Raw genomic sequence first — 12,447 nt, 5'->3', positions numbered from 1 at the left:
AAGGGGACACGTGACGCGTAGCACTTCCTTACCATGTACATCTCAAATTCGTCTTCGATTCGGGCGATCATTTGGTTCAGAGTTTCATCGTCTGGGACCTCGTTTTCTTCCTAAAAGTTAAGAAATAGCGTTAAAAACATACATTTGTTCAGAAACTTGCCTATAAAGTAATTGGCTGGCATTGACAGCGATAGACGTCTAATGCATTTGAATTTGTAGTGGTCTGGCAGCAATCATTGGATTTGTATATATAAAAAAAGATCCAATTTACGAAATCCCCCCAAACGTCAATGTATTTCCCATATCTGTTATTTTACTTTGATTTTGTCGTGGATGCATTGGTTCTTACTTTACAATCTCGCTGCACTCTACTTGTATCTCATTGACTGTCTCACAACAACCACTGTTGCGAGATTCTCTTTTGGGCTTTTGACCGCCGTTCGTCGCCACAGAGTTCTGACGGTGTTTTTTTGTTGAGTTTTTCCAAAGGTGGAAAAGCAGCTTCTTCTGTTTTTATCATCATGCCTCCCAAGAAAATTACCAGTGCTAATGAAAAGTAGTGGTCAGCGAGGAGGACATTGACGAGATGGTCGAGGGGTACAAAAACCAACTCTCAACGGAGTAGTTAATTTATTTATTTTAAGACATTAATAAATCATTTTCTCATTTTCTCTCATTTGGATGCTCTCTGGATGACTTTTTGGCCGTGAACCAGTGACTACACCGCGTTTTGTGCACATTTCTTGTATCTTGTTACATGGCCCTTAGCCTGGTGCTTTTTCTTGCCAAATAAATTGAATTGAATTGAATTGAATTTTTGTGTGTATCACACATCTTTCATACAAAATTGGGACAGTTTGACCAATTTTAGAGGGTTTACTTACGAAATTTTTAACTTACGAAAAAAGTTCTGGAACCAATTAATTTTGTAAGTAGAGGTACGACTACATATATAAAAAGGTGAGGAAAACACTGCACTTTTTTCATGTTCAAGTAGAGAATAATAATTGAAAAACTTCATACAATACAGTTAATCCCGGCACTCACAGCATGTTATCAAAAAATGACTTAGTTGCGAAAGAGGCTGCTTTGCCAGCCACAAACCTCATTCTGCTCCTCGTGTTCGAGGATGGCCTGCAAGAAGACACGTCGCTCGTGGCCGGAGGACTTTTGGTCAAACATCCCGGCCTGGATAACCTTCTGGTCTACGTTGAGCTTGTACTTGGCGGCCGCCAGGATCTTCTCCTCTACACTGTTGACTGTGCACAGGCGGAGCACGCGCACCTCGTTCTGCTGCCCAATGCGGTGCGCACGGTCCTGTGCCTGCAAGTCCTGCAAGTGGGCAAACACAAGCGTTTTTTTTAAAACCTGCTCTTTTCGCGTGAGCGTGTAAGAATGATGGTGAATGACGTTTTCAAAGCCGTTGGTTGAAAACTAAGGAGGACCAGGAGAGCCAAAATTGAATAAATACAGAATTAAATAATTCAATGTGTTATTATTCCAGTATTTTGTAGCAAAAATTCATTACTTAATGAATTTACTTTTCTATTCATTTTCATTTTTTTTTAGATCCATGTCAGCTTTTATGTTTGAATTTTAATTTGTTTTTAATTTTGTATTTTTATTCATTTCAATTATTGAACAATTAATGTATTTTTAGAAATGTTATTATTTTAATATTTATTTCAAAATGTACGTATACATTTAAACTTGTATTTATTATTTAGCTTGTCCATCTCCTTGTGCTCTGTGATTGTCTGGCCACCAATTAAGGGTGTGCAGGTGGGGGACACCCTGACAGCTTATCGCAGGACACAAGGAGATGGACAACTATACAACTCCACGCAGGAAGGTCGGAACCTATCGAGGATTGAACCCCCGATCTCAGAACTGACATGTGCAAAACGCTCCTTCACCATGTCAGCATTATTTTTTTTATATTCATTCAAATTTGTCAGGGTTGTTAATATGTCGTAACTTTAATTACTTTACTTGTTGTCTATACTTTCAATCCAACAATTTATTCATTTTTACTTTGAGTTTGCAATGTCATTAAATTTCTTATTATTGCAGTATTTAAGTTAAGATTTATATGTAGATTTATTAAAATGTACATTTATTACTTAAGTTTATTTTTTTCTACATTAATTTGTGTATTTTTTTATTATTTATGCATAGTTATTTGTAATTACTTTGGAAATCAATTGAGTTATTTAAACTTTTGTTGATTCAAACTTTATCATACTTTATTTTTATGACACATTTAATTTTAGCACTCCTGGTCTTGGTTTTTCCTCCTGTGCCAACTCAATCCATTTGGTCTGGGAGGGACTGCTTAATGGCAATGTCGGAATTGACCTGATGCGGGTTCCAATCACTGTCAAAGATGATGACTGTGTCAGCGGCCTGCAGGTTGAGCCCAAGGCCACCAGCCCGGGTGCTTAGCAGGAAGATAAAGTACTGCGATCCAGGCTCATTGAATTTCTTGAGCAGCAAAGATCTGTCGTCTGACTTGGTGGAGCCTGCAAGGGTTTTACAAACTACCTCATCTAAACTGTTCTACCAAACTTTGCTGTACTGGATCGTGTGATTTACCGTCTAGACGCAAATACTGAAAGTTGCGGTAACTGAAGTAGTCCTCCATGATGGTCATAAGTGTGGTCATCTGGCAGAAAAGAAGCACCCGGTGGTTGGTGGCCAGCAGCTTGGGCAGGATGCGGTCCAAGAGCTCAAACTTCCCAGAAGCTCGGTACAAGTCAGCCCTGCGTTGAGGAAGTAAAAATGATCACACTGGGCAACAATTTAAAAAGGAAATTCACTTGTTTAAATGTCAAGTTTTTTTTCTTCCAATTTACTAAGTTGCTTCTACTTGCACACAACCATCTATTTCCTTTATTACCGTAATTACTCGAATATAACGCGCACTCGAAAATAACACGCAGGTAATTTTGGGCCAAAAAAATCTGGAAAAACGCAGTACTCGAATATAGTGCGCACCTAAAATTTCCCGCTGACGAAAATCAGAAATCTTACCTTTTTTTCTTCGTTTCACGATTGTTTTGTTCAAACAAATTTATTCATTAGAATCCTTCAAATGAAGAGTTCCTCTCTCTCTTTGTCTGTCAACTCATACATCTCTTCGTTGAGAATCCTATCAACGTCCACGCTTCCTTCATCCACTTCCTCTTCCTCCCACAACACATCATCCGATTGGCTTTACGAGATGACGTAAAATCCGTGCGTCAAAGTGAGTTTGACAATGCTTTTTTCGATCGAAAATTTGTAATTTATTTTATTCAATTCAATTTCAATTCAATTTATTTGGCAAGAAAAAGCACCAGGCTAAGGGCCATGTAACAAGACAAAAAAAAAAAAAAAAAAAAAAAAAAAAAAAAAAATTAGTTCTTGATTATAACACGCACCCCCAACTATTGGAATTAATTATATAGCAAAAATATGCGTGTTATATTCGAGTAATTACGGTAGCTGTTTAAAAAAAGAACAAAACAACAAAACAAAACAAAAAAGCATTTTCACTCGCATTTTAACTTTGTCTTGTTTGCAGTTGCTGCTAGACCGATTATGCTGCACATGGAACAAAATTTGTATTAAAAAGAAATTAAAAAAACTAGAGACTCAAGACATTACCTACTCCACTCAACTGCAACATTAACAAACATAGAAAAGAAAATTACACATCCTGAGGAATACCCTTTGTCAAAGTCGCAAGATTATTGAATTTCCCCATTTTCTGCTTCAATTTTTGTTGATTCAGGGACATTACTGCAAAACAATGTTTGCTTTCACGTCAGATTTGTTTCAAGGTAGCTTACCCAGTGATGATGCCATTCGGGTAGCCCAAATGCTCAGCAAATGATTCCTACAATGGAAAATTAAACATTCAAGTTTATTTCATCGTCTCATTCCTAAATAAGCACTAAAAAAGGAACCCACCTCGATATGTGGGAACATGTATGGGTGGTTGCAGATCTTCTTTAGCTGCATGATGGTATTCATCAAGGTTTTGGCGCCACCTTTGCCCTGACACCAAAACAATCCATGGTACAATATAAATAGAGATTACAATTCATGCTGATCATTTAACATTTAAATAAAACTCCTTAGATAAATAACAATGAATTAATTCCTTTTCACTAAATTCATTTAATTTTTGTATACATTTTCCAGTTTTTGTTTTTTATTATTTTTTCTTAAATATCCTTTCAATATTTTTGGGGTTAATTTAGGATATTGAAATTTTTCATAGAATTTTCCAATATGATTTTTATCTATATATTTTCCATTAGTAATTTTTGTTTGCACTTACAGTATATATATTCTGGTATTTTCATTTTTCTTGCATTCATTACTCATGTATGGTTGGCAGGTGGAGCCAATTTGCCAACTATTAGGTGGAGATCAGGACATCTTGAGGCACATTAGTGGTAGTCCCACTCCATATGGATTTCACAATAATGTAGCAAGTGATGGCAAATTGGGTCCCATATCCTGGCCAAAATGTTCAATGCAGCAGCATGGTTTTTTGTGATAATGATGATAGACACGTAAAATGTCGATAGGAAGATTTATATGGTTTAGCGTTTTTACAGCACTATTTTTTGGTGTTGTATTTCTAACCCTTGGACGAAAGGAACCAGATGAGTGAGCTGCCCATCAAAGTCATCCAGAGAAGTGATGATCCAAACTACCAATGATTTATAAAGACAATCTTGAAAATGATCGGGGGTGCCCAAACTTTTTCATACGACTCTATATTACCAATACTTTTTTATGTATACATGATACATGGAAGTTGAGGTATCAAGGGGTTAACCAAGATGACTTAATTGCAAAGTATCTAATTGCACTAACCAGATAAAAAAAAATCTTAACACTGATTCATTGTTTAAACAAAATGAATGAAAACAACCTCAGTCGATAGGATAATCGATGATTTGGTATACCTTAAGGATTAGTTTGTACTACCTTCTTGTCTTTCTCCGAGCCATCAGTGAGGAGGATTCCTTTCTGCATGTGCCTGTATAAAACCTTTTGAATGGCCGACATGTCACATTTGACAACGTACTCCACCTGAGCAAAAAAAATGAAAAGAAAGCTCGTCAAATCATAAGTAGAGTTAGTTAGACATAAACGTGAAATTTAGTATAGTATACTCAGTTCAAACAAGCAGTGCACAAAAATCCCAAGAAGTTGAAAGCAGACTATTCTGGGGTCAGTAAACTTTCAATTCCTTGAGAAAATGAGATCTATCTTTGTGTGAAAAAGACGAAAAAGAAAATGCTTCACTGTTATTTCTTCTACTGACTCAAAGACGAGTGCAGCATCTTCAAGAAAGAGATAGATCATTATTATTTTATTGAGATAACAAGGATAAGATGAGGGTTAGACCCAACTGTTCAATTTAGTGGTAACCAATATGGGGAAAAACATAACATGGATAATTTTATGTCATGATGTAATACATTATTAGTTATTTGTTAAAAAAATGAAAAAATATACAAGAACAGTTTCACGGCCACTAAATTTACTTTTTAATTGACATTAAACTGAACTACCACAGGTGATAGATGCATCATGTAATGTAATCAAAATGGATACCATGCGTTTTTTTCTTCCTAGGGCTACAAAGTAACAAAATAATCTAGATGTCAAATTGAGTTAATCGCTTGTTTCATGATTTAACCCATTTAAAAAATAATAATGCAAGAATGATAATGAAATTTGAGTTTCGAATACTGATTATCAAAAGAGTTGACCAATGCGCTTATCTTATGTGTATACACACACGCGCACGCACGCACGCACGCACGCACGCACGCACGCACACACACACAACACTCGTCTTGCATGCATTAATCACATACGGTTGGCACGTCAAAACAATTTGCTAATCATTGAGTGGCGATTGGGACATCTAGGGGAATGTGAAGATGCTGACCTTCTCAGGCAGCTGAGACTCCACCTCCTTCTTCAGGCGGCGCAGTAAGAAAGGTCGGAGCACCTTGTGCAGACGTCGAATGATCAAGATGGTCTCCTCCTCATTCAGGTCCACCTGAAAAGAAGGTTGTGAAATTAATCGTGGAAGGGAATGAGGTGTCAGATGGCTCCAGATGGAAGTACCCTCTCGCCCGTCATGGCAAAAGGTGCGTTGAACCACTGCTCGAAGGTGCTGCAGCTTTTGAAGATGGTGGGCAGCAGGAAGTTGAGCAGTGCCCACAGCTCGGGCAGCTTGTTTTGCAGTGGCGTACCGGTCAGCAGCAGGCGCCGCGGCGCCACGTAGTGCGTGTTCAGAACCTGCGTCAGCTTGCAGTGGTGGTTCTTCATGCGGTGGCCCTCGTCCACAATCATGTACTTCCAACGGATCTGCGGATAACAAAACCCATGGTCAAGACGGATTATGGCACCCACAGGTTTGTTTTGGGGATGAAAACGGTTTACCTGGGCCAAAATCTCTCAATTTAAATGAAGAACCATGGTTATGTTGAAAAAGCAGCAGAAGGATTTTTGGAGTGTTTTGCACCTTCTTACATGTTTGGTAAAATGCTTTAAAAAGTTTTTGGACTTTCGCTATCTGTTGCGTAAAATTCCAGAAAAGTGTCGTTATGAGCCACCAATTTTGCAGTACAGTGGTACCTCGAGATACGAGCTTAATGCGTTCCGGGACTGAGCTCGTATGTCGATTTTCTCGTAACTCAAACGAACGTTTCCCATAGATATGAACTAAAAACAAAATAATTCGTTCCAACCCTCTGAAAAAACACCAAAAACAGGATTTGGGATTGGAAAAACATTTTTATTTGTTTTAATTCGCCATCGATTAACAAAGTAACAAATAACTAGTGGTTTAATACTACTAAAATGTGTTTAAAATCATTAAAATTAGACGGATTTCGCAGAGGGGAGAGAGACGGACAGAGAGAGGGGGACGGGGGGACTTTTAGCACGGCAACGCGCTCGTAACATAACATAAACAAATTTAAATGAACTTGGATTACGATGCAGACACACTCAAAAATACATTTAATCTAACCTTACACTACACTGGCTCTATTTGCCCCGCCTCCACCCTGACTTTCAGATGCAACCGAGATGTTTGCTTTTGTATTCCCTTCAAAATATTCCCAAAATGATGCACACAAATGTCCTCACAATAGGATAACGCACGACCACATGCCAACGAGAAGTAGTATAGTATATGCCATTCACACTGACTAACGGGAAAAAACACTGAAAAGATGCAACGCTCCGCCCAGTGCTCGCAGAGACATTACACGAGGGAGTTGCGACCACAGACATTACACGAGGGAGTTGCGGGGAGAGAGACAGTGCCCATGATGTCCTTATGAGCAGCTTCTCGTGTCCGCAGTCTGCTCGTATATCAAAATTTGTCTCATATCTCAAGATAAATATTTGCTCAAAACTTTACTCGTATCTCAAATTGCTCGTATGTCAGGGCACTCGTATGTCAAGGTACCACTGTATCTCTCGAGTACCATATGCTTTAACCGTTTTAGTGCCATTGATGATGATAAACGCCCACTCAAGTGGCGTCCAGTCCTCCATCTGCTGTGAACTGAAATCAATTTATCACCAGAAGATGTCCATTCCATTTGAACTTGAGAGGGCAGCGATCTTTCGAAACTAGAGCAATAACAGCCAGTCCTCCCAGTTCTAATAAATTAGGGATAATGGCGTCAAAAGTCATAGAGGTCATAATTATGTTTCTGTTCAAGATTCAAGAACAAATAAGACCAAACTTGCAAGATATGTTTGTAATATAAAATGGAAGAGGTCACTAGATTTGGGGGCAGTCAGGTCAAAGGTTTACAAAGTTTGGAAAAATGTGCTCAAGATAAATCTTGAACGAATAAAGGCACTATTAGCAAATATGCAGGATATGTTTGTAATACAGGTCAGAGGGCATAGATGAATTTTGCGGCAACTCAAATTTGCTGAGTAGGTCATATGATGGATGGTAAGTGAAAGGATCATAGGTCACCGTGGTCAAATTATGACAATAAACGTCAACCTCCTTGAATGGCAGCCAATTAAAATTTATGAGCTATTAAACCCATTAGAACAGCAGGAATGTTGTTGATGTGTTTCTTTAATTTGAGTGTTGTGAGTGTAAATATAGCAAAGTTACCGTGCGCTCAATGTAAAATAAGGTCAGTGCCAAGGCAACTCTGGTTCATTTATTATGTGGCAGTGAGCAAATAAGTTGAAATGAAGAGCACACATTTGATGGCCGAAAATTGTAACAACTATTCACCCAAAATACACCGTTTTTTTGTTTTTGTTTTAAGAACAGTGTGACTAGGAGTTCTGAAATCAATAAATGCTCCATCATAGGAATGTCGCTGTTATGGAGTGGTGCTTTGCATGATGATGATTAAATCATCAATACCCGTATATAACATCTGGCTTTGAAAAAATATTTCACATTTAGAAGGGAGTATCAACAAAGCTGTCTGTAGAGACTAAGGGGTCCAGGGTTTATTTTGGAGTGCGGCTTGGCGCTCGATAAATCAATGACAGGACTTAAAAGTGCCCTGTTGTGGAGCTCGCATCACGCCCATCTTTGAGCCCGAGGAAGAAATGATAACGCTGCCTTGTGCGCTTTGAGAAACTCACTCCAATAATCTCTTGCCGCCTCCAATTTACTTGTATGGGAGCAAACGCTTAAGCTTGGAACTCTTTTCGCTGCTAACTCTCACACTTCAAACAGGCTAGATCTCCAGCGGGAATGGTCATTCATCTTCTGTACCGCATATCCTTGCAAGGTTTGCTGGAGCCTATTCCAGCAGAATTCGGGCGAAAGGCTTTCTATACCCCACACTGGTTGCCGTAGGGCACACAGTGAGACAGACAACCATTTGCACACCCGAGCATACCTCCACCAAGCGGGAATCAATCCCACGCTTGCCCGCCCTGAAGTCAGGTTGGTGAACCCCTACACCAAAAGTGCCCACCAGTAGACCGCTGAAAAAAACGCAACGCTCCACCCAGTGATCGCAGAGACATTACAAAGAGGGAGTTGCGACCAGAGATATTACACGAGGAGTTGCGAAGCCAGTGCCCCTGAACTTCATATGAGCAGCCAACGAGAAGTAATATATACCTCGTATTAGCGATCGCTCCGGCATTCGCGCTGAGTGACGGAAAAAACACTGAAAAAAATGCAACGCTCCGCCCAGTGCTCGTAGATATCTGTTATACACGAAAGAGATGCGGCAAAAAAGACCGTGCGCTACAATGATAAACAGCTTCTCATGTCTTGGCCACCTGGCTTTCTCGTATCTTGAAATGTTTCTCGTATCTAGAGATAATTACTTGCTCGAAATTTTACTCTTATTTCGGGGTGCTCGTATGTCGAGGTACCACTGTACATTTGTTTGATTTGCAATGCAACAGTGGCAATGGCAATGAAAAGGAATCTGGAGTGGCATTTCAAAATGGTACACAGGAGCCATGAGAATTTCCCTGAAAAAACACTTTTACGTGCCACAAAAGAGCAGGATTTGAAAACACAGCTTGCAGCACTGCAGTAAGGCCACGACTATTGCTTTATCGGGTCAGTCACGTCCTTGCCAAACATAACAAGCCCTTCAAAGACGGCGATATTGTAAAAGAAGCCTTTCTCGAGGCAGCGGATAGCCTTTTTGATAACTTTAAAAATAAAACAGACGCAAGACTGCTGCAAGGCGATTTGAGGGAATGGCTGTGGATGTGGAGAAACAACTCAGGAGCGATATGGATGCATGCATGAAAGTGTTATTCCTTCAAATTTGATCAGTCAACTGATGTTGAGGATGTGGCACAATTGTGTGTTATCATCAGAATGTTTTTTGAAGACAGGAGCACTACAGAAGAGTTACTCAATATTTTGCCCTTAAAAGGACACACTTGAGGTGAGGATATTTTTAATGCATTCATGGGATTGGTTAGCGGGACAAAACTGCCACTCTTCAAGCGGATCTCCATCACATCCGATGGGGCGCCGTCTGTGGTGGGCCACACCAATGGGCTCATTGCACGGTGCAGTGTGCAAGTGAATCTTTCCCGGATATCCTGAAATATCATTGTCTAATTCACCAGCAAGTGTTGTGTGGAAGATGTTAAATATGAAAGAAGTGATAGATGTTGCGATGAAAATTGTGTGTTAAGTTCAAGCCAGGAGTCTGCAGAGAAGGCTTTTATGTGCTCACTTGGAGGAGTGATGCTGAGCACACAGACCTGCTGCTTCAGACGGATGTTAGGTGGTTAAGCAAAGGTAAATTTTTGGCCAGATTTACAAAGCTATTGCATGAAATCAAGGACTTCCTGAGGCTTTCAAAACACAACGGTTACTATACAAAGCTGGAGGAGCACCAGGGGCTCTTAGATTTACCTTTCCTCACTGATCTCACCGGTGAACTCAACCAATTGAATTTTGAGCTGCAGGGTAAGGGTAAAGATGTAGTCAACATGATGAGTTCAGTTAGCACATTTAAATACAAGCTAAAGTTGATGTCAAACAGGCTGCACATTGGTAACCTGTGCAACTTCCCTCACAAGCAAGCAGAAAAACAAGCTTAAGGTAAAGGCATGACACGAGGTTGACAATGCATGTTATGAAGAGCACATTCAGAACATTTAGTCAAGAGTTAGAGAGGCGTTTTATGGACCAGAGCTGCCAACTACTCCGGAATTTCAGGAGTTTACCCGGAAATGCAACGCAAACTCTGGTACTCCGGACAACCTCCCTAAACTCCAGAAATCCCCCAAAAATTGTCACCTATTTTTTTTAAGCAACCATTTCAGAAAAGTACCAAATTTCCAATTTAAATGCCTCAAAATTCACACCATCGCTACGGCTTCCGCCATCTTGATTCAACTGCACTGTAAATCGGAATAATTCAGTAACAAGAGTGTATTGTGAATCATCCGAGTTACAAGTTCTAACGAATGATTTGTCTTGTGCGACTTCAGCGCATATCGATTTTGCGTGAATCACATTCAATCCGGATAAACTCTGGAAATGGGACAAAGATACTCCTGCAATGGGGTCGACGGAGGTTGGCAGCTCTTTACTGACTTTGCATCCATCCAACCTATACCTAGCTATATGTGTTATTCATTGGGTGCAAGTATTCATGTTGGTGACATTGCTGCCAAAGACAAATCATTTTTCAACGTTGAAAGCTCCACTCGAGGATGAGATTCTGAGATTGCAAAATGAGATTAAGCACAACAGAGCCAGATCAACATCCGCTAAACCTGGAGAGCATGTAGTGTTCTGGAAACTACTGGTGGCAGAGAAGTATCCCAATATCAAAAGATGTGCTTTGAACCTGACAGCTCTTTTTGGATCAACTTATTTGTGCAAGTCTGCTTTATCCCACGTGAACACCATCAAATCCAAGTACAGATCAACAATGACTGATGGTCACCTTGCGGTCTGCCTATGCCTTGCAACCAACACTCCTAACAATGAAAATCTAGCCTACTCCTCCCAGCGCCAGGTCTCCCACTAAGGTCGGAAGTAATATCCTTTTTTTTCCAAACAGAGATCTATCTGTTTAGTATCTGGTTTATTTTTCTGTTCGGTTCATATTAAGGTCAGGTATGGCTATTGCGTTTTTGTGATGTGATGTTTAATGGCTGTCTTACAACAAAACATGTTCTGAGGGTAGTTACTGCAGGCCAAAAATGATCTGTAGGGGTTTACAAGGTTGACACTGGACAGGTGGATCGCGGGAGGTTGGCTTGTAGAAAAGTGGGTCTTTGGACAAAAAAGGTTGGGCACTACTGCCCTACACCATCAGGTGGCCAGAAGTATGTGTATATATCATTTGGAAGTTAATACTTTGTTCAATCAGCTGAAACTAATGCAGCTCTTATTAAAGTGCAAAATAAATGGAAGAAAATTACAAACTTGTTAATTTGTGTTTAACATCGTTTATTCCCTGCTGAGGTAACAGAAAATGTTAAGGCGCATTCACCTGCAACCTAGGTAACTTTTATATTTGAAGAATATACTCATAGCTTCAATGTTGGATTATACAATTTTCGCAAGTGCAGCATCCCCTTCTTCTGCACCAAAATATGCGCTGCTGTTGTGCTCAGGTGGGAAAAAGAAAAGTCAAGATAATTGGTGGAATTCCATAGCTTTCTGTGTGTCACACTGCTTGTGTCCGTCCGTCTATAAAGGACGGGGACCACGGACTGGCTCATTTGTGCGCAGGGTGGGACTTTGTAGCGAGGCTTGAGCACTTTTAATAAATACTTAAAAGCCGGTGTTCTAACGAGTTGTGCTATCTCGCAAAGTACGCTCAAAAGTGCTACTGAGTATGCACATTGGCACCATGCACTTCCTCGCAAACTGCTACAAGGATTTCTGCTTTATAATTTATTATGTGTTTGGAATGACTTAGTTCAAATGAC

The 12,447-nt window shown here is 39.9% G+C and overlaps 1 protein-coding gene across 2 annotated transcripts in view; it reads right to left on the bottom strand.

Annotated features, from left to right (window-relative positions):
- smarca2 (SWI/SNF related BAF chromatin remodeling complex subunit ATPase 2) overlaps positions 1-12,447 on the bottom strand; it is a 48,768-nt gene that overhangs the window by 11,715 nt on the left and 24,606 nt on the right. For both annotated transcript variants that reach the window (XR_013300214.1, XM_077600069.1), the window contains exons 18-26: positions 6,142-6,384; positions 5,960-6,073; positions 4,987-5,091; positions 3,955-4,041; positions 3,834-3,880; positions 2,596-2,762; positions 2,359-2,522; positions 1,105-1,332; positions 33-110 (exon numbers count right to left, since the gene is read on the bottom strand). Coding sequence is in view for 1 of the 2 variants with exons in the window: in XM_077600069.1 (XP_077456195.1) it covers positions 33-110; positions 1,105-1,332; positions 2,359-2,522; positions 2,596-2,762; positions 3,834-3,880; positions 3,955-4,041; positions 4,987-5,091; positions 5,960-6,073; positions 6,142-6,384 (1,233 nt within the window). In the remaining variant the exon portion in view is untranslated. The remainder of the gene's footprint in view (positions 1-32; positions 111-1,104; positions 1,333-2,358; positions 2,523-2,595; positions 2,763-3,833; positions 3,881-3,954; positions 4,042-4,986; positions 5,092-5,959; positions 6,074-6,141; positions 6,385-12,447) is intronic.

Source organism: Stigmatopora argus, chromosome 5 (genome assembly GCF_051989625.1).
Source record: "Stigmatopora argus isolate UIUO_Sarg chromosome 5, RoL_Sarg_1.0, whole genome shotgun sequence".
Lineage (NCBI taxonomy): Eukaryota > Metazoa > Chordata > Actinopteri > Syngnathiformes > Syngnathidae > Stigmatopora > Stigmatopora argus.
Note: the sequence above shows the minus strand (reverse complement) of the source record. Positions and strands in the feature narration are given on the sequence as shown.